Here is a 26,854-nt window from a genome sequence, read left to right as displayed (position 1 = left end):
AAGCGTACGTGTCTCAAGGCCTCACTGATGTCACGCCACACCACGTGTGTAAGCAGAGCCAGAAACACTTTCTGTTCACTACATTTGGAGTTAAGTTTCAGTTGATGTGTGTTCAGAAGCTGCGTACTATTGACACATTCTTTGCAGCGTCCACACTCGGTCAAGACCCCAGATGAGGCTGTGACTCACGGTTTAAAAAGAAGGTGGACGCTAGACAGGGACCTTGAGCTGAAGAAGATGAAACCCATGCACCGAGCTGGATGGGGAGGAGGCGCATCCGCAGGCTCCAGCCAAAGCAACTCCTGCTGGGTTCCCCCCACCCCCACCCCTGAGACAGGGTTTCTCTGTGTAGCTTTGGAGTCTGTCCTGGATCTCACTCTGTAGACCAGGCTGGCCTTGAACTTACAGAGATCACAGAGCCTGGCTCTGCCACCCAAGTGCTGGGATTAAGGGCGTGCGCCCCACGGTTTTAAGAGCATGCACTAGAAACACTGAGATCAGAGAGGAAGCAATAACGTTGGGCCAGGTGCTGGTCAAGTTACAGCCCTTGGAGGCCTGTGGCCTTTGTGAGGATGTAGTGTGAGAATCCAGCTGCCGCTCAGGCCACAAGACCCTACAGAAGTCCTTCCCCCCTCACAGACATTGACAGGCGCCTTACTGAGACACAGACTTCTGGTGTCAGGTACGCTCATTTAGGGCAGTGACTTTTTATCAAAGCGGGTCCTGGCGGCCACACATCCTGCTCCACATCCCCTGCCCCCTTCCTGGGACTCAGAGAACCTAGCGACCCACTTGTGCTATAAAGTCACCCCCATACTCAGAAAGGTGTAAGAAGAGACCCCCCCTTCTGCCAAGTGGGCACCAATTTCCTCTCTTCAGAACCCACCATGCCGTCTGTTTCATTTAGCTCTGCTCAGGGCCTCTGCCATCTTGTTATCTCTCCGCCCATAGCGTTAATGATGCTTTTGGTCAACTCCTTACTGCCCAACAATCTGTTTTAGCGTCCCTCTTGAAAAGCCTCTTCTGAGACCTTTCACCTGTGGGCCAGTTCTCAGACAGTGTCTCCCCCCAAAACAGTACCAGGAGCGGAGGAGCAAGTGTTGGGGACGTTTTACTTTCAAGTCATAAAATTCTGATCATTATGATAAAATGATTTTGTTTGTGTGGGTAGAGGATAAGCATGAAGACAAGTTTAGGCTGACGAAGTGGACCTGAAACCCCAGGTCCTGGATTCAGGGGGCTGAGGAGAGAGGATTAAAATTTCAGACTTCCTGGGCCAAAGAGGGAACTCAAGGCCAGATCAAACAGCCTCATGAGACACCGTCTTGAAAATTATAGACCAAGGAGGAGTGGGGAGAGAGCTTAGGGGGAGAGACTTTCATGTTTGACCCTCTGGGTTCATTACACACACACACACACACACATACATACACACACACACACACACACACACACACAAAACCACCACCACACATACAAACATCAACAAACACCCAGAAAACACCGTCACTTTTTTTTTTTTCCTGATTCTTGATTCCTCCTCTGTCCAGAGAACACAAACAACACCCTAACCTTTGTCACTATGAGTGGGGAACTAAAGGCCAGAAGAGCAGAGGACGGGATTGTCCTGGACTTTCCTCTCTACCCAACCTCCCCTCAGGTTAGCTCTGTCTTACTATATTTACATCGAATTTTATTATCTACAATTACTGCCCCAGCTCTCCTGTTCAGCAATGACGGTATCTCTTCTCCTCTTCTAGGACCTCCATGAAGTAGAAGACTTGATAAAGGTTGGTGGGAAGAAGCCAGTTAGAGCCTTGTGGTGTGGTCCTTTGTGTTTGTGTTTGAAAAGCTCTGGTGTGACATGACCCATAAAATAGCCCCGATCCTGTGTACGCACCACTGTGGATGCCTAGATGGTTTCAGGTCAGAATGTTAGTGTTGTGTCTAACATTCATTGAGCTGGAATCTTTCTTGCCTCACTGTAGCTCAGGCTGGCCTTGAACCTGTAATTCTCTTGCCTCTCAAGTACTAGGATTGCAGGTCATACAATCACAGCTGACTCATTTGATTTAACTGTGAGCAATATAACCTCCATAGAGGGACAGGAGTAAGATGGAGTGTTTGGGGCAGACAGAGAAGGCCTGAAGGAGTCGGTGAGGAAGGTAACAGGCATCCTCAGCCCCTTTGGACCAAGAAGAGTTGATTTTCCAGCCTGATGAAGGCTGTGTGCTTGCTGAGCAGAGCAGGATAAAGCAAGTTCTCACCACAGGGCCAGCTCTGAGTCCTGGAATTCCTCCAGCTTCCTACCTCTGCCTCCCACGTGCTGGTGTCGAAGGAGTGAGTGTGCCTCGTTGTTTTGTTTGGTTTGGTTTTGAGGCAGAATCCCAGGATACCAACCTGACTTCACACCTGCTGACTAGCTGAGGCTGAGCCTGAACTCCTGACTTTTCTGCCTCTGCATCTTAGATTTACAAGCACATACTAAGCTAATGTGGTGCTGGGGGTTGACCCAGGGCTTCTGGCATCTAGAGAAGCATCTAACAACTCAGTAAGAGTTAGTCCTCTGAGGAGTTTTGATCTGCTTCACAGGCAGCCATAGGTGACGTCCTGGTCCAGGATATACAGTACTCTCCAGATACCAAAAACCTCATGGTCCGGCTCAGTGATTCTTACAACAGGTAAATGCCATGTTTAGCCATTTACACGCCAGCACCCAGATTTTCAGCTCTGCTTCCATCAGGCTGTGCTGTCACCAAAGCATGATTTGCCTTTTCTTTTCTGTCTCTCTATGTAGCTCTGGCTGTCCTGGAACTCACTCTGTAGACCAGGCTGGCCTCAGATTCACAGAGATCCACCTGCCTCTGCCTCCTGAGTGCTGGGATTAGCGGCATCTGCCATCATGCCTGGCCCAGACACTTTCTTTCCCAGAGGCAGATGTCAAAGGCAGGCCCCCCTTCCCTCTGCTGAGCCATCTGGGCACAGCCCAGCCTCTTTCCTATTCTGTGTGGGGTGGTCTGTGAAATACTTATTCCTAATCCATCCTGTTTGTGCTCAAGGTCCTTTCTAGAGACCCTGAAGGTGAACACAGAGCCTCTGCCTCGAACTGAACAGACAGGGAAGGTGAAGGGACTCATTCTCACTCTCAAAGGAGAGCCTGGGGGGCGGACACCCCAATATGACTTCTACTCCCGATACTTTGCGCCATGGGTTGGTGTGGCTGAAGACCCCGTAACAGGTACTCTTTCCCATGATGTCACTCAGATGCCAAGGTAGCACTTGGGAGGTTAGGGCAGGGGGGAAAGAAGTTAAGACTAACCTCAGCTAGTTGTAGGATAGCCTGGGCTACTTGAGACAGTCATAAAAAAGAAAACAAACAGAAAAATGACCCCGCAGTTGAATGCAGCTTCAGAGAGAGTAAGAGAGATGTGACAGGTACTTGGGAAGCATTGCTCACAAATCCTCTTTCCTCACTCCACACTCTTCTGGGGCCACCTTCACCAAGGACTGGATGATTGGTTGTAATTGTTGATACATTTAGAGGAATGTCACTCCTGATCTCATCGCCTGTCACTTCTTTCCAGGGTCCACCCACACTATACTTGGCCCCTACTGGTCTGAGGAGCTGGGCAAGAAAGAGATGCGAGGTAGGCTAGCTCTCTCCATCCCTCCCTCTCCCTCTCTTTGGGTGCTTGGGTACTGAACTCGGGTCCTTCAATGTTCAGCAAATGGGAAACCGTGGAGCCATGGCTCCTGCTGTGGAATTCAGGATGACCAGGTGTGTGCCCCCGCCTCCTGAAGGCCCAGTCCCCCCGGGGTGACTCAAAAACTCAAGCACATAGAAAAGGAACTTGGCTGAAGGAAGCCACGTTAATTAACTCATCATCAGAGCGGGGCTCTGACCCCCAAGGATGAGCTCTTTCTGAAGGGAGGACTCAGTCTCAGTGACTTGATGTGGAGAATGGGTGTTTGGTTTCTGTCCTGGGTGAGTCTAAAGCCTTACTAGGCAGGGAGCTCCTGGAAGGCTGAGGCTGTGGCTCCCTCGTGCCCCGGGCCTTGCAGTTACTTTAACTTCCTACAAGGAAACAAACTTCCATCTGACTCTTCTGAGCTGAGAAGGGGCAGGGTGGGGGGAACCTTCTCAGGTGGGCCAGGACCCCCTCTCTACATCTTCGGAGACTACCGTTCCCCGCCTCCATCTCTCCGCACATCCCTGAGCATCCTAGAGGAAGCGTTAGGTGGGGCACAGCTGGCCAATGCAGGAAGTGGCGGAAGAGACCCAGGAAGGGAAGGGCTGGGCAGCGTGTGCCCATCAGTTGTGTGTGGACGGACCTCTGAGTCTGCAGGAGGATGGGGAGGACGTGGGGGGCGCTGTGCACACATGGAGGAATTTATTCTGGAAACTGGCCTGGGAGGAAGGAGTCCTGGGTTGGTGACAATCAATCCTTCATGGTGTGGTCAGTCACAGCGAAGTGCTCTGAACTGACCCCACTCTGTGTTCTGTTTAGCCTTCCAGTGTTCCCGCCGAGGAGGGGAGCTGGACATTTCCCTGCGACCTGATGGCCGAGTTGACATGAAGGGTGGTGCTGCTATTGTCTTAGAGGGCACGCTCACAGTCTAGAGACACCTGTGCTGGGCTGTGGCCGCGGCTGAACGCGGTGTTTTCTCTACACCAAAAAAGCAAAGCAAACAAGCAAACAACAAACGCCCAGAGCTTGCTTCAGCGAGCTCACCGACCAGTGCCCTCAATCCTCTTGTGAAGAACAGAAAGGAAGCCAGTTGATGGAGAGGAGACAGCGTCTCCAGACTCCTTAGCCAATCAATGATGGGCTCAGGCCTCTGCCTGTGTGTGTCTTCAGTGGCCCACAGCAGAGAGTGATGCTGTCACTTCTTTCGATTATGACTGCCAATCAAAGTGAGAGATCCATTGATAAGGATCCAGATGAAATTTAGATTTAGGTGTGTACACCCTATAGAAGTTTTATAACTGTATATATAATTTTAATTTAAAGACAGAGTCGTACTGTATAACACTGGCTTGGAAGAACTCTCTATGTAGACCAGGCTACCCTCCGACACACAGACATTTGCCTACCTCTGACTCGAGTGGATTAATGGTGTACTCCATCATGCCCAGACTCATAACCTTTTTAGTAGACCCAATTGCTCTGTGGAAATACAGACCAAACACTAAAGAGAATAGACTGTAAACTGTTAAGGAGGCCAGGCTATGGCTGTGGGGAATTTGGAGTCACATGACTGTGAAAACAGCAAAGAGAAACAGGTTCGTGTGGGAAGATTCAGAGGAATCTTAGTGTCTGTAAGTAACAGGACAAAACCCAGGGAATTAAGACAAAGTGTGTATCTGAGTAGATTATATGATGATAAAAATAAACGCCGAGAACAGCATGATCTTACCTCTGTCTCCTCTGTGTCTTGAGGATGGCGATGCCGAAGCCTTCTCTTGTTTAATAAAGCATGACTTCACACATATTTGCATTTGGTCACATCTACAGTACTGGCTCCCCGTGAGTGGCTCCGGAGTAGGAAGCTCCTCCCCAGGTTGGCACGATAATCATAAGCCTGGTGTGCTGCTCCATGCCTGTAACCTCAGCACTGGGAGAGAGAGAGAGAGAGAGAGAAAGAGAGAGAGAGGCGGGAGGATCAGGAGTTCAAGGCCAGCTTCCACCGGGCAAACTGTCAGTTAACCCGGGTCACCTGAAACCCTGTCTCAACAAACAAGTGTTTTGTAAAGCTGAATTCACTGACATTGATTCTCAAACATTTCCAAAATTGCAAGGTAGCTGCAGGGCATCTACCCACCAACCCCACAGTTCCCCAGAGTTTTCTTGAGTGCAAACAGCAGCAGGAAATATTAGATAGAAGGATTTAGATTGTGGAGATAAACAGATAGAAAATAAAGGATAGCCTCCACAGGGTCTGGAACCTTTTCCAATGGACCCTGATTGTCTCTGCCCCAGGCTATTTATAGAGACGCCAAGGGATGGAGCAAAAGACCTCTCCCCAGCACAGCCAAGTGCAGACCATCTCAGACACCTGCACTCAGGCCCGTGGTCCTAATCATCCTCTCTATGCGGACCTGCTGGGTAAAGCCATGAGGAACCTGAAAACGGGCTCCCATAGGTAGCCTGGTTTGGTGCAGCACATCCATAGACCCAGCACTTGTGTTGAGGCAGGAGGATTGTTACTTGAAGGGCAGCCTGGGATGCATAGTCAGATGGACTCACAAAACAGAGCAGAACAGACAGACAGACAGACAGACACACACACACACACACACACACACACACACACACACACACACACACACACCAGAGTTCCTAGCCCTAACCTCCCGCCCCCTGTTTATCATTCAGTTGTCACTGTGTTTTAAGTGATGATGGAGCCGAGTCTTGTGCATGCCAGGCAAACACTACAAATTGTGTCGCACCCCCCAGTTCTAGGACGTAAATCCTCAGATCTTCCTGGGGACTTAAAACTCAGAGAATAGATGCCAGACGACAACTTTGGGGAGTCAGTCTCACTTCCCACCTTGGTGGGGACTGGACTCTGGTCCAGGCTTGTATGCTCAGTGCCTGCAGCTGCTGAGACATCTCCCTGTTCCCTGAATTCACTTTTGAAAGTATTCACAGCCAAAGCCAGTGACTCTCCTACAGGCTCAGTTAATGGAGAAGCTGAGGCAGAGGGATTCCTTAATACCGCCAGCTGGGGGACCAGCCTCCAGACAGCACAGGGCACAAAAGGAATCCACAGCGACAACGTAACTAAGACTTTTCTATCTGAGGGGGTTAGGAAAAAAACCACTCACACACTCTCTCGATGGTTTCCTTCTTTATTCTCTGTTGTTCTTCTGTCCTTTCTCTGTTCTCTCATGTCTTCCTACAGCTTTTTTGTTTTGTTTTGTTTTGCTTTTTTGAGTCAGGGTTTCTCTGTGCAGTTTTGCGCCTTTCCTGGACCTCACTTGGTAGACCAGGCTGGCCTCGAACTCACAGAGATCCGCCTGCCTCTGCCTCCCGAGTGCTGGGACTAAAGGCATGTGCCACCACCGCCCGGCCTTCCTACAGCTCATACACCCCCAACACACTCATTCAGGCAATATGGGACTCACAAAGAGGTTACATTCCATTATTAAGTGAATGATTATAGAACCCATGACTACGTAAACCTTTTGAACTTACAACACTGTGTAATCAAAAGTCATAAATCCGAGTGCCTTTCCTATCTCAGATTCCTCAGGGGTACCAAGAGAGTGCCAGCTGAAGTCTGGGAACATGGAGACACCTGGGATGTCATAAATCTTCTACGTCGAGCTCTAGTCAACATTCCTGAGATGCTGTATATCTTCTAGCCTCAGCTCCAGTTGGTATTCCTACGGCACTGTGGCACCATGACGCTTTAAATCTCAAAATGTACGTTCTCCTCTGTGTGTAATCCCTGATAAAAAGAAACCTGTAGCCCTTTTTGGGGGGCTACAGAGTCAGATTATTCTCTGGAGCCCTGACTAGTCAGAATTTTCTTCCCCATGGTGTATTTCAATAAAAGTTGCTTCTGTTTCCAGACTTTAGTGTTCTATTTCCTATTATCTGTGCAATACCAAGTCCCAACACTTTTATGCATAAAAAAACAGTCAGTCAGCTGAACTTTGAATCTTCAGGGTGCATACCCATATCAGCAAATTGAGGTCGGGAATGGGTACAAGGAATTAATCATTCATTAGCTAGCAACAATTGGGCTGTTTTGTATTTAGGACCCTATCCAAATGAATCAGACAGTTCAGGTTATGTCCTTGTGAACTTTAGAATGTTTTTCTGGGGTTGTTTATCAAAAAAAAAAAAAAACACATTAGCAAGGCATCTGGGTTAATCTAAAGTTATTTTGAAGCTTTGTTTTAGCTTAATAGTGCACACTGAAAATCCATGACTGCATCTTTTCAGTATTAAGAGAATTGGAGCCAGTCTGGATCCTTTTAATCTGAGCTGTGATCTCAAGCAGCTCCTAGGTGGAACTCATTGGCCTTAGCTATGAAATATATCCTTGTATCTATTTTTATTCATCAAAACTCTGTATAGGCTACCATTATAATTATCAATCAGACAATACAGCTTAGGGAGGAATCATCTTGACAATCCACAGATAAAACTGCCCAGTGGAGCTGGATGTTTTCATGAGATAAACATACTACATCACAGGCAGTGGGGGTCTCCTCACACCCATTCACACCATGCCACACACACCAGAGAAAGATTGTAGCAGTGAACATGTAAAGGCACAGCAGAAGCAAAAGACAATCCGGAGTCTGTAGTCTCGTAGCCTCACTTAAACGAGAATCACCCATCAGAGAGTCTCCTCCTGGTGGGCTGACACCTCGAACTTCAATTGCCATCTCTTGCTCCTATGACATGGCCATGGACAACTTTAGCCCTCTCACCTCTTACAAACACTAGGGATTTAGGTCTGGGGAGTGGAGGTGCCTGTGTTATAAAACATATGCTTAGCATACCTGAGTCCCTGAGTTTAAACTGTGACACAGACACACACAGACACACACACACACACACACACACACACACACACATACGGACACACACACACACACACCACTTAGATGTAATTTCAGAAAACTACTTAACTGATATCTCAAAAACTTGCAGCTGTAACTCCTGGTTACTAGAGTTCATGTATTTTCTCTCAGGGACAATTAGTGAGAGCTGATGGATGGAACCAATGAGGCTGAAGATCAGTGAACACCCAGACATAATTTGGTTTTATTCTGTTTTTTTCTTTTTTTCCTTTGAGATGGAGAAATCCCAGTCTGGCCTTGAACTCAAGGCAGGCCTCCTGTTGAATTCACCTGACTCCTGTGCCACTGAGCCTGGCTCCCAAGCTCCCCTATTAAATCTGTGAAGACCCAATGATAAGGTCTAGAGACACAAGCCTGTGATCCCACTTTAAAATGGAAGCTGAGGCAGGAGGATTGCAAGCTGAAGGCTTGCCTAGGCTCCACAGACAGTTCAAGGCCAACATGGACAACATTGGCAAGATCCTGGCCCTGCATAATAGGTAAACAAGCTGCGTGGCAGAGCAGTGAGCCTTCATGTGTGAGCCTGGGCTGCACCCCAGCCATGTAGAAGGGAACCACGTATCATTACAGACGCTTTGATCCTGTCTGTGCTGACTCACGCTATCTGATATAATCTGCCACGAAATCTTCAAACAATCCCACAAACAAGCTGAAAAGCAGCGGCAAGACAGTGATGCTACTAACAGAGACACATCCTGGAGGATGACACTCGATGGCAAACCTTCCTGTTTGTCTTCCATACTCGAAAGTTCAATTACGACATGCACTGAGTATATCACCACTTAAATCACTCAGGAGATATCTGTTGTGTACCAGACACTCTTCCAGCAGCTAAGTAAATTCAAAAGGAGAAAAGGGAAGTCAGGCATGGTAGCACAGGACTTCATTGCCAGAACTAAGGAAGCAGAGGCAGGCAGATCTCTGAGTTCAAGGGCAGACTTAAGATCCAGGCCTTTAGGCTGCATAGTAAGACTCTGTGTTAAGAAAAACAAACAAACAAACAAACAAAAAACCCAAGAAGAGGGTGACTTGATGTTGTTTCCTGATGATGAAAACCCAAAGTTTGCCAGTCGGTGATGGCGCATGCCTTTAATCCCAACATTTGGAGGCAGAGGCAGGTGAATATCTGAATTCAAGGCCAGCCTGGTCTAGAGAGTTCCAGGAAAGTCAGGGCTACAAAGAAAAACCCAGTCTCAAAAAACAAAAAAGAAAACAATAGCAAACCCAAAACAAACAAACAGAAAACCCAGTGTTTACTTTTTACCTATCAGACTAACTTTCATATACTGTGTAAGTTGGTAAACTCTTTTATTGTTTTGAGGTAGGGTCTCAGGTATCCCAGGTTGGCCTGGAACTCCCTGTGTAGCTGAGGATGGCTTTGAACCTGTTCCTCCTGCCCCCCCCCCCCCCGCCTGCCCACCCCGTTACCTTGGGCTAGGATTATAGATGTGTGCCACCATGTCCTGTTTAAGGACCACTGGGGATTCGATCCAGGGCTTTGAGCATGCTAAGGAACACTAGCAACTGAGCTGGATCAGCAGCCATCTCTCCTTCAGTGCTGGGACAGAACGCACGGCCTTGTGCACACCAAGCAAGTGCTCACTTGCCCAGCACTAAGACACTCTGCAAAGGTAATTCAATGCAAAGGCTGAAAAAGTTAGAGGAGGGTTGGTGTCTTTAAAGGGAATTATGTTGGACTAATTGTTTGACTTTGTTATCTGGGAACCATTAACTGCATGCATGTGTGCACCAGTGAAATATTAACTTTCTGGCTTTTTTTTTTTTTTTTTTTTTTTAAGACAACAGAAAGTGAAGCAGGCTCCCAGCAAGGCAGGGACCTCCCAGACAGAGCTGGCGAGGAAAATGAAGCTCCCGATTTTCATAGCAGATGCATTCACGGCAACAGCTTTCCGGGGCAATCCCGCTGCCGTCTGCCTCGTGGAAAATGTAAGTCCTCGGTTCTCAAGGGCCGTGCCTGGAATCCTAGATGTGTGCAGAGCCCATGACTCGTGTAGAAGAAGTGAGACCATCCTGAGTGTTCGCCACTCTGGCTTGTGTTCTTTGTCACAGCGGTGACGGTCGTGACTTCAGGTTATGCTATATATTATAACCTAGGCTGAGTCAGAACCACAGAGAGTCCCATGCAGGGGAACTGGAGCCGATTAAAGAGGCAGCAATGGGGGGTCAGGGCTCATATGCCTGTAACTCTGGGGTTCCAAAGGATAAGGCAGCAGGATCACGACTCTGAGGCCAGCCTGGGTTCTAGAGGAGGTCCTAGACCAGCTGGGGGCTCTATGAGGAGACCCATCTCACAAAATCAAAAATGAATAGGTAAGCAAATAATTCTAAAAAAGTAGGGGGGGGTTTCCTTACAGCCATCAGAGTTTAGTTTTATGCTAAATATGGATCTTATTTTAGGGACTCTCTCACGGGGGTTGGGAGAGGGCTTAAGGCAAGATCAAGATTTGCAACCCACGGTGACCTTAAACTCCCTCTGTAGCCCAAGCTATCCTCCAACTCCGTCTGTCCTGGACTCCTCCGCGCTGAGGGGTTGCAGGCATGTGCCGCCATGCCCGCCTCTAATCTTCCCTAGGCCTGGCTTACAACAGCCTGTAACTCTGACTCCCCAGGATCTGACACTCTTCTGACCTCCGGGAACACTGCACTCGTGTGTACAAACCCAGACAGTCTGTCTGTCTGTCTGTCTCTCTTTCTCTCTCTCCAAAGGCTCTACACTCAAGTGTACTGACAGACACAAACACAGACCCACACATATACCCTCTCTCTCTCTCCAAATAATCATCAAAATATTAAAAAAAAATCTTTTTAGGATCAAGAAAATAAGGTCCTTGCAAGGAATTAAAAAGAAACAAGGAGTTGATCTATAGTTCCTGGAAAAGTGAGTTTCCAAAAGTCTTCGTTTTATAAATAGCTCTTTTTCATGGGAGTGATAGCTCAGCAGGTATAGTTCCTTGGCGCCAAGCCCGAAGACCAGAGTTCAATCCCTGGTTGTCACATAGTGGAAGCAGAAAATCTTCTCCTGCATGTAGACCTCTGAGCTCACAGGCGTGTGTTGACACACATGGGCCTCCCCCAAATAAATGAATTCGTTGAATTTATATTATTGATTTTGATTAGGATAATTGCTAATAAGATAGTTAAATATTCTTTGGCCTTCTGGGTGAATGTTGAATTGTTTCCTGGGTCGTAGGAAGCAGGGACCTTCCTGTGATGGTTTATATTGACGGTCAACTTGACAAGCTCTGGAGTGGCCTTAGAGACACATGTCTTGACATGTCTGTGAGGGGGGCCTCAGATAAGTTTACTTGTATTGGAAAGACCCACCCTAACTGTGGGTAACACTGTGGGCAGTGGATGAAGTCCTGGGTGTGTATTGCTTGCTATGAGCATGGCCTGTCAAAGATCCGAATGCTCAAGAGGCATGGGAGTTGGCAAAGAAGTCCCTGGGTGAGGCTCGGGGAAGTGGCAAAGCATTCCCGTGGTTTGTGTGCGAATGCTGACAGAATGTCTAGAAGCATGGGGCTTCAGCTCCCTCCTCCTAGGTTTGGTCACAACCTCAGACCGTTCCCTACAGAGATGTGGCGCCCACAGTAGCTAACCCCTCCTCCCAGGGCTTAACGTAATAAACATGCCGGGCTACTACTACGTCCAGTAGTAGCAGGTGCCCTCCCATGGAGCCAGCCCAGCCCACCCCATCCCAGCTTTTCTGCGTGTCTGCCTGTCATTTTTCATCCCCTCATCTCCCCAGGCAGATTTCCAGGGCCACGCTGTGGCCTGGAAGGACAACAGTGTCTTGGGTGAGAGTCCTTGACTCCACAAAAGAAGAAAGCTGGGGCGGGTGACAGTGGGAGCCATGAGTGCCTGATGAGCACAGTCGGGTTCACTAGGGTTCAAGTCCGGGCACCTATGTTGAAAACACCTGTAATCCCAGCATTCCTACCATCATAGGGGAGCTGGAGACCAGAGGGTCACCTGGAAGCTTGTAGGTCACCCAGGGCAGCGGCCGAAGCCAGAGTGCCCTGCTTCGTGTTCTGATCTTAACCAGAAAATTGTCCTCTGACCTCCATAGCCCTGCCTGCCCTCTCCCATCCCACTTCTTTCTCATTAAATACATTTAGTAATCGGAAATTTAATAGTTATTTATTAATCAAATGTGTTAATTTGAAAACTATTGCCCATGCTTCCTGGCTGTGGATGAAGTGTGTTTGGCTGCCCCACACTTCTGCCGCAGTGAGTCTAGTCCCGCGACTCCAAGTCAGAAATGTTTCTTGGGCCGCAGGGGCCTGGGGTGGGCGATGAAGACAGACTCTCTCTAGGCAGTCATGTAATAATAGCCTTGATCTCAAAAGGATTTAAACACTCAGCTTTCACCAGATAATAAGAATTGGCACGGTGCTCTAAATTCTCTTCCTCGCCAGAACGTAACATCAGTACAATTTTAACTTCATCTTTCTGTCTTCGCTTCCCGAGGAGCGGGACTATAGACATGCACCGCTGTCCTCAGCTTTATTTATTTAATGGTTTGAAAGGTCAGCGACATGGCTCAGCCAGTGAGGGGGCTTGCTGCACAATCCTGGCGACCTGAGTTCAATCCCTAGAGCCCAGTTAGAGGCAGACGGTGAGGGCCAATTCCAAAAGGTTGTCTTCTGCCCTCCGTGGGCATCCTGTGGCACGCATGCCCCAGAATATTAAATTAATTCGTTGGTGTAGAAGAAAAGGCTTTTCTTATCAGACACTAGCATGGGTCTCATTTGAAGTACTGTCACGTGTTGGCACCGGAGAAGCATTTTGTAGGTACTAGTGGGTTTAACTGTATATAAATAATAATAATAATAATAATAATAATAATAATAATAATAATGCTGGGGCAGGTGAGATTGTTCCTTGGCCAAAGGCACATGCTGCCAAGTCTGATGACCAGAGTTTGATCCTCAGGACCCACATGAGGGGAAAAAAAAAATCAACTTCCACACATTTTCCTCTGACCTTCACAGGGTGCACCGTGGTATTCAAAAGCACACATACCCAGCCCCCCTCCCACAATTGTAATATATATTTTTTTTAATGTAAATGTAGGGGCTGGTGAGATGGCTCAGTGGTTAAGAGCACTGGCTGCTCTTCCAAAGGTCCCGAGTTCAATTCCCAGCAACCACATGTCGGCTCACAACCATCTGTAATGAGATCTGGCACGCAGGCAGAACACTGTATACATAATAAATAAAAAAGAAAAGAAAAAATGTAAATGTAGAGAAAAACAGTAGGTGGGTGTGTTCACACACACCTGAAATCTCAGCACTTCGGAGACCAAGGAAGGGGATTGTGAGTTTATAAAGCAAACAGCCAGCCCTGGGTGTGCAGCCCTACTCCCAGCTGAGGTAGAGGAATCACAAGATGCCCACCTGAGCATCCTAGAACCTGTCTGCAAAGAAAAAGTAATTCATTCATTCATTAAAAATGGCTGCGGCCATGGCTCAGCGATAGAGCGCTTGCCCTGCGTGCGTGGAGCCTTAGGGTTGATTCCCGCACTTGGAAAAAGTGGACAGAAAAGTGCCCAAGATCTTTAGCTGGACAACAAACGGACACAGAGAGGAACCTGGCCCCGATGCTCTGGGTTTGCATGCCTGTAGCACTCATTGCACACTTGTGGTTCTCAAAGGTGCTGTGGGCCTGGGTATCTGAAAAACTGTCTGTCCTACCATGCCTCCAATTCCTCGGCCCCTAACTTGAATTTCATAAGTCCACCACTATGTTAGCTAATGGTAGTTGGCCGTGCACGGAAGTCTGGGATGTGTTTCCCAAAGTGTCAATGACCTTTTCTTCCTAATTAAGACTCTGCCCGAAGACGCCCATCAGCGCATCGCAGGGGAAATGAATCTCTCCGAAACAGCTTTCATCAGGAAACTGCAACCAAGCGACAACTTCACACAGAGTAACATTTTCCATACTTTCCTGGGTGGCCGTGGAAGCCGAGGCTCAGGAGGGAGGTTTAGGGAGGTGTTTGTGTGTTATCTGCCTGCAGGTAGCTCACGTGGGTTTTAGTTCATCTGGGAGAAGGTGTGTTGAACTTAAGTCTACGTTTATAGTGTAAGGTTTCCCCACCTAACGAAGGTCATGTATTGGAAAGTGAGTCCCCAGGGTAGTAGCACATTGGTAGGTGGATCCTAATAGGAGAAAACGGAGTGATGTCATCTCTGTGAGGGCGGGTTGGTATCTCGGGAGCCGGCTTCTCAGACAACGGTGTTTGGCGCCCTCATGTGCCTGTGCCTTGCCCTGGGCTAATGCACTGACAGGAGGCTCAGCAGGTGCCGGCCCCTAGACCTTGAACCTCCAAACCATCGGGTCTATAGCAGATATTTTCTCAAAGAGTTGCCCGATATGTGGAGTTCTGTTATAGCAACCCAAACGGACGAGGAGGGTGTTGGCGAACCTACTGGTTCTGCTGCAGACCTAGCCGCGGGGAGCCTAGCTGCGGATGTCTGTCCGGTCTACGTTCGTCCTTTGAGCACAGTTTGCTGTTAACCACACCAGGGAGGGGTGTAGGAAGGAAGATGCTGAAAAGCTGGAGGCTTGCCTGTGTGCGGGTCTGACGTGTGTCTCTTTGGCTTTCCCCCCTTGAAGGTGCCCGCTTTGGACTCCGGTGGTTTACGCCAGTGAGTGAGGTTCCGCTGTGTGGCCACGCCACCCTGGCCTCTGCTGCTGTTCTGTTCCATAAAATAAGTAACGGGAATTTTACTTTGTGTGTGCTTGTGTGTACGCATGTGTATATGTTGTTGTTTTTCCCTGAGCGGGGTAGCCCTGGCTATCCTGGAACTCAATCTGTAGACGAGGCTGGTCTCAAACAGAGATCTTCCTGCCTCTGCTTCCCCAGTGCTGGGACTGAAGATGTGTGCCAAGACACCTGGCTCCCGTTTGTATGTTTTTTCTGAGACAAGTATTTATGTATCCCAGGCTTGCCCTGGGTTCTCTACGTAGCTTCGGAACATCCTGTGCTCTTGATCTTCTTGCCTCCATATTTCCAGTCCTAGGATTCCATGTATACACCACCAGCACTCTAGAGGTAGAGGCAGGTGTCTCTTTGTGAGTTCAAAACCAGCTTGGCATACATAGGAAGTTCCAGGCTAGTGGGGGTTCCGTAGTTAAGATCTTGTCTTGAAAAATAAAATAGAAAATATTTTTAAAAAAACATTTAAAATAGGCTGGAATTGTAGCCTACAGTGTTAGTTCATTTGCCTTGAATCTGTGTGGTGCTGGATTCAATCCCTAGTACTGGGGTTAGGGAAGTCCCCTGTACCAAGCTTATTTTCCTGATTCTTGATTCCTCCTCTGTCCAGAGAACACAAACAACACCCTAACCTTTGTCACTATGAGTGGGGAACTAAAGGCCAGAAGAGCAGAGGACGGGATTGTCCTGGACTTTCCTCTCTACCCAACCTCTCCCCAGGTTAGCTCTTTCTTACTTTATTTACATCGAATTTTATTATCTACAATTACTGTCCCCAGCTCTCCTGTTCAGCAATGACGGTATCTCTTTTCCTCTTCTAGGACCTCCATGAAGTAGAAGACTTGATAAAGGTTGGTGGGAAGAAGCCAGTTAGAACCCTGTGGTGTGGTTCTTTGTTCATGTTTGAACAGAAAGAAAGCTCTGGTGTGATTGTTTACTGCTCTGATTGGTGGTGTGAACCTGGGTGAGCTGGGTCCGAAAATGAGGTAGACTAAAGTCTCATGCCGTAGCCAACTTTATTCAGAGCATCAGACAAATTCATTCTCCGAGGGTTAAGAAGAGTCACCTGGGTAGAGTGTTCGATCACAAGGACAAGCCACACTTGGCAAAAACATGTTTTCCCATAAAGACAATATAAAGCAATGGCAATAGCCAGTTGTACTGAATAATCTGAGGTTAACTCAATCTTATCCACTGCAGCTGGGAGGGGCACAAAAGCCCATTCCAAGAGCAATTCAGTGTTTTTGAAGAAACTGAGGTCAGAAGACTCTTGTCTTGTTGTCTTGGAATTTTCTCACAAACACTGACAATTGCCCATGCATGATTCCATCCTTGGACTGTGTTCTAACATAATGTGATCCCCACAGATGGGCCTCCTACCCATTATAATCACGGCAGTGGGATTGAGATTAGGATGTTAGTATTGTGTCTATTTGGTAAGATTGATCACTTTCATTGAGTTGTAATCACTGTGTAGCCCAGGCTAGCCTTGAACTTGCAGTTCTCTTTCCTGTCAAGTGCTTGCTGGGATGACAGGTTCATGCCATCTCACCCAACTCATTTAACTATGAGCAATATAACCTCGATCGAGAGACAGAGTGTTTAGGGTGGAGAAGCAGAGAGAGAGAGAGAGAGAGAGAGAGAGAGAGAGAGAGAGAGAGAGAGAGAGAGAGAACCCTGTAAGAGGCAGTGGAAAAGAATGTCACATCTTCAGTCCCCTTGAACAATGAAAGGTTGGATTTCTGTTCATTCCAGCAGGAAGGAGAAGTCAACATGGATGGTGGTGAGCCCATGCAAGTTCAAGTAGGAGAGATGGGCATCTTCTTTCTTTAAAAGTTCCTTCACAAGTTCATAGCTGTATATGACAAATTTTGGTCTTTTTTTAGCCCCCACTACCATTCCTCTCCTCCCTCTCCCAATGAAACACTTCTTCCCAACGGTTTCCTTACTTTTCACACCTGTGTGTGTGTGTCTGTGTCTCTGTGTATATGTGTGTTTCTATGTGTGTGTGTGTTTGTGTGGGTGTCTGTATGTGGGTGTCTGTGTCTTTGTGTGTGTCTGTCTGTCTGTCTGTCTCTGTATGTGTCTCTGTGTGTGTCTCTGTTCATGTGTGTATCTGTGCATGTGTGTCTGTATGTGAGTGTCCCACTGAAGTTTAGAGTTGCTTGCATGAGCCGTGGCTGGTGGTGGGTGTTATCTCTTGGAATCTGGACAGTGTATTGGTGGTCACACCACTGACAGAATGACACCCTTTCTTCAGTGGCCAGTAACTGGCAACAGTCAGGGGAGCTGTGGACCTCATGAGCTCCTCCCTCACCGATGATGAAGTGTTGACCAGCCTGATGTTTCGCAGACAGCCACAGCTGCTGTGATGTTCATGAGCTCATGAGTGCAGTGGCCACGTCGTGTCTAGAAGACCCATCTGCAGCACTCTTCCTCATCCCTTGACTTTTACGCTCTTCCCACCTCCTCCTCATGTTCTCCCAACCTTGGGAATAGATAATAATAGATGTCTCAGTTAGGGCCAAACACTCAAAGGCCAATTAATCTCAGCTTTTGACCAGTGATGAGTCTCTACATTAGCTACCACTGACTGAAAAACTAAGTTTCTCTGACAGAGGCTGAGGATCGCACTAACCTAGAGATATAAACATAAGTATTTAGAAGGTTGTGTGACTCGTGTCCATTTGCCAAAACCACGGTAGGAGGTCCCTTCTCAGGGCCCATGACCTTCCCAGCCGTGGGCACTTCACAAGGTGCACAGAATGAGTTCCAGCCTGTGAAGCAGCCTCTAGTCTAGAGTGGTTGATTACCCCCATAACAGCCATGCCACTGTTGCACCAGCATTGGATTTTCTACAGGAAAGACCAGCCCATGAAACCTGTGGAAAGAAGGTGGAGAGAAAGGTTGGGAAATGCTGGCAGTTGTCACTGTCATCGTTTGAGGGGTGGACAATGAGAGTGAGGAGGAGGCAAAGAAAGTCTACCCAGTAAGGACAAGAGATATAGCCTGGTCTCCTCGTGGGTCTATAGCATGTGAGCCATCACTACCTCCATCATTATTAAGAAGATGGCTGTGAGAGACAGCCTGCTCTGTGGGTGGTGCCACGCGCTGAGTGTTTTACCCACACACACAATCTCATTTTATTCTCAATGTCACCCAGTGAGGTAAGTACTGCAGTTGTCCTGTGGAGGTCCTAGAACCCCAGATGCATAGGGGAAGAAGGAAGGGACCATATCAGAGCAAGGGAGGTCATGAGAAAAACATGTTTGGGACTCTGCCGAGAAGCCCTCCATGGGTGTATGACTAATTCTTTTTCTCTCCTGCTGTTGTGGGTCTGACTTTAACTGGGAGATGTGAACACGTGACTGTTTACCCTAGAAGGGCACACAGAACAGACTAAAGAAACAATTCCATGGAGTCTAGCTTGGTGAGCAGATGACTTTGTTGTGATCCCTTCCAGCAGCGTGGGTGACTCAAAAGGAACTGAGTGACTAAAAGACCCTTTCCAGCATGGGGGACGGCTCACGGAAGCCGCACCCCTGGGGCTCCCCGTACCATCAGAGTTCCATCAGAGAGTTTTCACTCTAGAACAACTGCTGTTGCTTTTATAGCCTTAGGGACGAGCCTTGTGAGTCCTGTAATTTTCTGGACTTCCTGGACTTTGTAGGTTTCCTTAGCTTCTTGAGTCTGAGGAGCCTTCCTCCTCTCCCCAGGAGGGAATATTTCAGTTGGGAGGAAACAGCTACACAACAGCAGACAGCATCCAAGGCAGAGAAGCCTCAGCCATGGGAACTGGAACACCTCAGGGCGCAGAGGTGAAGCCATGCAGTAGTCATATCACTACTCCAACCTGAGGCTGGGCCTGGTACCAAAAGGAGAGAACTAACACCTGCAACTTGTTCTCTGACCTCCACACTTGAGCACACACACATACACATACACACACACACACACACACACACACACACACACACAAATAGATAGATAAATTAAAAAAAAAAAAAGTCCCAGAAAGTCTCCTGTGTTGCCTCCCCCCATCACCAGGGTTTACAGGTATGTGCAGGTGGCCATACCTGGCTTTTTATATAGATGCTGGGGATCCGAACTCAGGAACTCAGGTCCTCAAGCATGAGCAGCAAGCATTCTCATTTGTCTCTCCAGACCCAGCCTCCTTTTCAGCAGAGTCTTTCATTGTTCTGGAGCTCACCAGTTAGGCCAGGTGAGCTAGACAGCAAGCCGCAGGGAGCCTCCTGTCTGTCTCTCCAACGGAGAGACAACAACTGTTGGTCACCATGCCTGGCCCAGCGGGGGCAGTGGCACACTTCTTTAATCCCAGCATTTGAGAGGCAAAGGCAGGCGGATCTCTGTGAGTTCAAGGCCAGCCTGGTCTATAGAGCGAGTTCCCGGACCGCCAGGGCGGTTACACAGAGAAACCCGGTCTTGAAAAACCAAAACAAGCAAACCAACCAACCCCGTGGATGATGGGAATTGAAATCAGGCCCTCATGACTGCAAAGCGGGCACTTTACCAAACGAGCCGTCTCTCCAGCTTGACCACGAACGTCTCCTCCCTTTGCCTGGTCTATGGTTGCTATGGCTCCAGGCACGCTGGACAAGCCATGGTGTGAGGTTGGAGGTCACAGCACAACTTGCAGGAGTGTGTTCTCTCCGGCCATTTGGGTCTGGGTGACTGAAGTCAGGTCATGAAGCTTGGCAGCAAGTACCTTTACTCATCCCACCACCTTGTCGGCCCTCTGAGGCACTTCTGATCTGTTCCACAGGCAGCCATAGGTGACACCCTGGTCCAGGATATCCAGTACTCTCCAGATACCCGAAAACTCTTGGTCCGGCTCAGCGATTCTTACAACAGGTAAATGCCATGTTTAACCATTTACACGCCAGCACCCAGGTTTCCAGCTCCGCTTTGCACGACCTTTCTTTTCTTTTGAGACGGGGTCTCCCTATGTAGCTCTGGCTCTCCTGGAACTCACTCTGTAGACCAGGCTGGCCTCAGACTCACAGAGATCCACCTGCCTCTGCCTCCCGAGTGCTGGGATTAGAGGCATCTGCCATCATGCCTGGCCCAAACACTTTCTTTCCCAGAGGCAGATGTCAAAGGCAGGCCCCCCTTCCCTCTGCTGAGCCATCTGGACACAGCCCAGCCTCTTTCCTATTCTGTGTGGAGTGGTCTGAAAATACTTGTTCCTAATCCATCCTGTTTGTGCTCAAGGTCCTTTCTAGAGACCCTGAAGGTGAACACAGAGCCTCTGCCTCGAATTGAACAGACAGGGAAGGTGAAGGGACTCATTCTCACTCTCAAAGGAGAGCCTGGGGGGCGGACACCCCAATATGACTTCTACTCCCGATACTTCGCGCCATGGGTTGGTTTGCCTGAAGACCCCGTAACAGGTACTCTTTCCCCAAAATCAGGGGTGCGTTAACCAGAGGAGGAACACAAACAGCTAGCTATGCACTGTGGTGCTTGGGGTTAGCAGTGTGACAGAACCACCTGGGAGATGGGCCTCTGAGCACAACTCTGAGGGATTATCTTGACTAAGTTAATTCCAGTGGGAAGGCCTAGCTCAATCCCCGACTGGGATCCTGGCCTGGCCGGGCCGAGACAGGCTAAGCAGCAGCGGTATTCACTGCTCTCTCTTCACTGTGGACGTGATGTGAGCAGCTGCCGCAAGTTCCTGCCGCCTCGACCCGGGAAGCCATGAAGGGCTGTGCCTTGAACCGCGAGCTAAAATGAATTCTTTCCTCCTTAAGTTGCTTCTGTCATGGTATTTTATCCCAGCACCAGGGAGAGAAACGAAAACAAATAGCCTTCATGTGACCCTCCAGATGCCTTGCTTTGATTTTGTTTTCTGAAGTAGGGTTTCAGGTAATGGGGCTGGTCTCCATGTAACCTGGGCTGGTCATGAACCAAGGATGACTTTGTCCCTCTGCCGTCGTTGCCTCTACCTTCTAAGTGCTGGATGACAGTCATGTGCTGGGATTACAGCCATGTGCCGTCATGCCCTGCTGGGTGGTTCTTTCCATCTTACTTTCTTTCCCTCTACCCCTTCACTGAAATCTTCTGTGAAAAGATGATGTAGAAAGGAGGCGTTGCAGCCCTGCCTTCCTGGTTCTTATCACCTGGACAGGTGACAACCCCTGAAAGTCTCGGTCCCTCCTCTACGTGATGTGACGAATACCTCAGAGGGTTAGGTCAGCCCAGCACATGCCCAGGGGGACATACAGTGCCTGGCACATGGCAAATGCCCAACAAACCTTAGCTATGTTCAGTCTCTGCCTCTTTTCCTTCCTCTTCCTCTTCCTTCACCTCTCCTAATGCTGGAGATTAGACGCAGGACCACTTTGCCTGCTAGGCAAGCGCTCTACCACAGAGCTACATCCACAGAGCTACATCCACAGAGCTATGTATTTCGCTAGCAACTCACCTAGATCCCTGAGCCAACACTTGCAGACCTTGCTCCAGCCGGAAGCAAAAGAACGACATCAAAGATGGGCAGGAATGTCCCACCCTGCACTGTACCCTCTTTGAGAATTGTGATCTCTGCGGCCAAGGGCCGGGGTGCCCGGTGGAGGGGGCTGCTGGGGGAAATGGAGTTCAGGGCTGAAAGGGGACCGGGCAAAGGCTCCAAATGCTAGGAGCCAGGATGGTCTGGGGTCTTCATGGAGTTCCCAGAGGGAAACAAAAGGCACGAACACAAAACTCAGCAAAGTATTGCGTAAGATTGGGGGAAATGCCCACAGCATCCAGGAAGCCCACCGAGTCTCTCCCACGTATCTTAGTTAGGGTTTCTATTGCTGTGATGAAACACCATGACCAAAAGCAAGTTGGGGAGGAAAGGGTTTATTTGGCTTACACTTCCACATTGTAGTCCATCGCTGAAGGAAGCCAGGACATGAACCTGGAGGCAGGAGCTGATACAGAGGCCATGGAGGGGTGCTGCTTACTGGCTTGCTCATCATGGCTTGCTCTGCCTTTCTTATAGAAGCCAGGACCACCAGCACAGGGATGACACCACCAAGGGGCTGGGCCCTTCCCCATCAATCACTAATTAAGAAAATCACTTACAGCCAGATCTTACAGAGGCATTTTCTCAATTGAGGTTCTCTCCTTTCCAGTGACTCTAGCTTGTGTCAAGTTGATATAAAAGTCGCCAGCACACCATGGCAGCAGGCACACACATAGCTGCCTCCCCAAGACTGACAAGCAGCACAATTTCGTGTGTATTGTTTTCTAGACAGTGATGGTCTTTGAACCAGGTAGGGTAGAGTGGGATTGAGGGGCCTGATACATGGAGCTTTTAATGGTCAGTGTTGGGCAAAGCAGAATGTATGTTACCATACTTAGACATCCTATAATGCTCAGTAAGCTTGTCTGGTAGGGGAGAAGAGAGAACTTTTTTTTCCCTCCTCCCTAAAGACTTTTCAGCCAGTTGTAAGTTATAGCTTTTTTATTTTCTTCTCCCTGCTCCCCTCCACTTTTTTTTTTTTTTTTTTTTTTTTTTTTTTTTTTTTTTTTTTTTTTCTGAGACAGGGTTTTTCTGTGTAGCTTTGCACCTTTCCTGGGACTCACTTGGTAGCCCAGGCTGGCCTCGAACTCACAGAGATCCACCTGGCTCTGCCTCCCGAGTGCCAGGATTAAAGGCGTGCGCCGCCGCCGCCCGGCTCCCTCCACTTTTTTTTCAAGATAAGTTTCATGGAGGCCAGTCTGGCCTGAGACTCTCTATGTAGCTCATAAATCTTCAAAATAGGCTTCAAAAATCCCTATGTGGGACCACAGGTCTGCACCACCATGCCTGGCATGGCTTTATGTTTTGTTTGCGTTCATATGTAGTCTCTGATCTACTTCTAGGGTACAATCACACAACTAACTAAGGAAATAAACTTGGTCTATGGAAAGCTTGCCCTGCACACTGAACAATCGCAAAACCCTGGCTGAAAGCAACGTTCTTTTTGTCCACCAAGCCCTACAGGGTTGACCCTGTGTCTGAGTTCCTTTGCTTGTATATCTGCTCTAGAAGGAAGGAGGTATGTTGCCTGGAAATTATTGAGAGATTTATGTGACGGCCTCGAATTTCCTGTCAAGAGCTGACCGTCAAGAGCTGGAGGGATGACTGAGTGGCTAAGAGTGCAGACTGCTCTCGCAGAGGACCTGAGTTCAGTTCCCAGAGTTCGCCTTAGGCGGCTCTCAACTGCCTCTAACTCCAACTCCAGCGGAAAGAGCTGACAATGGATGGTAGAGCCAAATTAAAGCCCAAAGCCAGGTGTGGTGGCACACCCCTGTGATCCCAGCACCCAAGAGGTAGAGGCAGGAGGATCAGGAGTTCAAAACCAGCCTCGGCTACATAGAGAATTCCAGCCAGCCCGAGCTCCATGGGACCCTGTGTCAAAAAACCAGTTAGGGAATCCCTGGAGTCTAATCCTTCAAACACAGGCATAGCTGATGGACATTTTGGGAGAGCCGATTCATCACACTCACACACACACACACACACACACACACACACACACACACACACACCCCTCCCTTACTGCACACTCTGCTGTTGCTCGGTCGACATTAGGATTAGATCATCTAACATTCAGTCAACTTAAGTGACTTTATCACTTAACACAATTAGCGACACACACACACACACACACACACACACACACACACATACACATACATACACACGCTTCCGTTTCCTCCGCCTGTTCTCACATCCTCTTACTTTTCAGGATCTGCGCACACCGTTCTCAGCAGCTACTGGTCTCAGCAGCTTAGGAAGAAAGAGATGCGAGGTAAGAGAAATACTTCCCTCTCTCTCCTTGTCTTTGGATGCTTGGGTGTTGAACTCAGGGCTTTACAAATGCCTGGCCATCGAGTCATAGCCCCATCCCTCAACTATTTGGGACAGGGTCTTGCTATGTAGACCAGGCTGGCCTCTAATTTGCATAAACCTCCTAAGGGTTGGGATCGTGCAATACTATGCCCAGCTCAAATTTCTTATTTGCCCCATTTTAGGCTTGTATCGATTCTTAAAAATGTAGTAAGATCTGAGCTGATCGGTGGTGGCACACTCCTTTAAACCCAGAGGCAGAGACAGTCGGATCTGAGTTCGAGGCCAGCTTGGTCTATGGAGCTAGTTCCAGGACAGCCAGGGGTACACAGAGAAACACTGTCTAAAAACAAACAAACAAAAAAGTAGATCTTATATTATCACTCATGTGAAATATCCCTGATACATCTCCCCTCCAGTGCCCCCCCACTCCCAACCTTCTCCACCCCTGCCTCCCCAACACAGGTATTTCTAATACAGTAAGTGCTTAATAAATGCTTGATGAGTATAATTAGCTTGCTATGTAACTTTTGAGATCGATGCTCCCTTTTCTCTGTCCTGGGTGAGTGTAATGACTTCCTGGGTGCCTAGAAATCTGAGGCCAGGCCTCTTTTGTGGGCCCGGCACATAGGGTTACTTTCGTATGTTATGAGAAAACAAACTCCCTCTGTTTAATTCAGAGCCGAGGGTGGGGTCTTCTCAGATGCCCACTTAAACGGCCCAGGAAGGGAAGGGCTGGGCAGCGTGTGCACATCAGTTGTGTGTGGACCTCTGGGTCTGCAGGAGGATGGGGAGGAGGTGGGGGTGCTGTGCACACATGGAGGAATTTATTCTGGAAACTGGCCTGGGAGGAGTCCTGGGCTGGTGACAATCAATCCTTCACGGTGTGGTCAGTCACAGCGAAGTGCTCTGAACTGACCCCACTCTGTGTTCTGTTTAGCCTTCCAGTGTTCCCACCGAGGAGGGGAGCTGGACATTTCCCTGCGACCTGATGGCCGAGTTGACATGAAGGGTGGCGCTGCTATTGTCTTAGAGGGCATGCTCACAGTCTAGAGACACCTGTGCTGGGCTGTGGCCGCGGCTGAACGCGGTGTTTTCTCGACACCAACAAAGCAAAGCAAACAAGCAAACAACAAACGCCCAGAGCTTGCTTCAGCGAGCTCACTGACCAGCGCCCTCAATCCTCTTGTGAAGAACAGAAAGGAAGCCAGTTGATGGAGAGGAGACGGCGTCTCCAGACTCCTTAGCCGATGATGGGCTCAGGCCCCTGCCTGTGTGTGTCTTCAGTGACCCACAGCAGAGAGTGATGCTGTCACTTCTTTCGATTATGACTGCCAATCAAAATGAGAGATCCACGGAGAAAAGCCCGATGAGGCCATTTCAATTTAGGCATGGGCACCTGATAGAGTATTTCACAGCCATTCAGGAAAATTAACAGCTCTGTGGAAGTGCAGTGTTTCTAAAATCTTTTCCCCGTGGGCAACAGAAACATCTCCTCCCTATCCCCTGAGCTTCCAAAGACAAACTGAGTACAGTGCCACCAAAGTCCCCCCAGGGCACCTGTGAGCTACTGGCCTTACTTACAGAGCGTAGGGGAGGGGTTCCTTACAGAAGTGTGGGTGCGCTCCCTGAAATGTGGCACTCGGAAAGGCTTTTATCCAGCAAGGACGATAACTTTCCTATAGCCGCACAGATGGAGCCCCACTTCCTTAGTCTTCGAGGGCCTGTACCCCTAGCCTCTTGCTGGGACCCTGTGTGATTAGGGCAGCATCGCATACCACAGGAGGAAGGGAGAGGCTGGATCCTCAGGTGAGGGTCCTGTGACCTCCCCACCGCTCTGTGAGGAGATGTAAACAGTTAAGGGGCCCAGCTGAACTCCTGAATGTCGCAGTTGCTTGGCGCAGAATATCATCTCCAGCAAACATGCAAGAAAACATCTCACGATGCAATAATACCAAGAAAGTAAAGTCGAGTAGACTGAAAAACTGTGAGGGAGGTTGTCCTGTGACGGTGGGGCATTTGGATTTGTATGGGCTGAGAGGACAGCAAAATGAAACAGTTCATGTTGGGGACAGTGTAATTTCAGTGTGGCTAAAAAAAAAAAAATGCTTTGGGGGCCAGCAAGATGGCTGAGTGGCTGAAGTACTTGCCGTCAAGGCCGACATCCTGAGTTCGATTCCTGGGACCCACACAGTAGAAAGAGAGAACCAGCGTCTGCATGTTGTCCCCTGACTTACACACACACACAGGTGCTGTAGCCAGCACACACCCACACATATGCACGCGCAAACAAAATAAACAAATAAATGCAATAAAAATCATTCTCTTCATTTTTGCACTCACGTATAATAACTAAAACCTAGGACAAAACTCAGAAAATTAATAGAAGAAAGGATGTATTAGGTGGGCTGGGGGCTTGATGGATCAAACACTTGCCAGCAAGCCTTATGACTTGAGTTTGGGTCCCTGTAATCCAAGTAAAAGATGGATGCGGTGTCGATGGCTGTAATCCCAGTATACCTTTGTCCTGATGGGAGAATTCAGCCGGGCGGTGGTGGCGCACGCCTTTAATCCCAGCACTTGGGAGACAGAGCCAGGCGGATCTCTGTGAGTTCAAGGCTAACCTGGTCTACAGAGTGAGATCCAGGACAGGCACCAAAACAACACGGAG

The 26,854-nt window shown here is 48.7% G+C and overlaps 2 protein-coding genes across 5 annotated transcripts in view; both read left to right on the top strand.

Moving 5' to 3' along the window:
- Positions 1-7,580, top strand: part of LOC114701133 (phenazine biosynthesis-like domain-containing protein 2) — a 41,899-nt gene extending 34,319 nt beyond the window's left edge. For 3 of the 4 annotated variants that reach the window (XM_037199829.1, XM_028881102.2, XM_037199828.1), the window contains 6 exons: positions 1,551-1,660; positions 1,761-1,790; positions 2,593-2,681; positions 3,060-3,238; positions 3,585-3,647; positions 4,509-5,417. In XM_037199829.1, coding sequence (XP_037055724.1) covers positions 1,551-1,660; positions 1,761-1,790; positions 2,593-2,681; positions 3,060-3,238; positions 3,585-3,647; positions 4,509-4,621 — 584 coding nt within the window. In that variant the 3' untranslated portion in view covers positions 4,622-5,417. Of the gene's footprint in view, positions 1-1,550; positions 1,661-1,760; positions 1,791-2,592; positions 2,682-3,059; positions 3,239-3,584; positions 3,648-4,508; positions 5,418-7,248 lie in introns of those variants that run through there. The other variant, XR_005090116.1, reaches the window with a different exon arrangement.
- LOC114701134 (phenazine biosynthesis-like domain-containing protein 1) lies at positions 7,358-26,291 on the top strand. Its single transcript, XM_037199827.1, has 10 exons — positions 7,358-7,430; positions 10,402-10,549; positions 14,453-14,552; positions 15,242-15,340; positions 15,955-16,064; positions 16,166-16,195; positions 20,128-20,216; positions 20,577-20,755; positions 24,083-24,145; positions 25,124-26,291. The coding sequence occupies exons 2-10, from the start codon at positions 10,466-10,468 to the stop codon at positions 25,234-25,236; spliced, it is 867 nt and encodes a 288-aa protein (XP_037055722.1). The 5' UTR covers positions 7,358-7,430; positions 10,402-10,465; the 3' UTR covers positions 25,237-26,291.
- Positions 26,292-26,854: the final 563 nt, after the last annotated feature.

The sequence above is a fragment of the Peromyscus leucopus genome, chromosome 16_21, assembly GCF_004664715.2.
Source record: "Peromyscus leucopus breed LL Stock chromosome 16_21, UCI_PerLeu_2.1, whole genome shotgun sequence".
Lineage (NCBI taxonomy): Eukaryota > Metazoa > Chordata > Mammalia > Rodentia > Cricetidae > Peromyscus > Peromyscus leucopus.
This window is presented reverse-complemented; position numbering and strand designations above follow the sequence as displayed.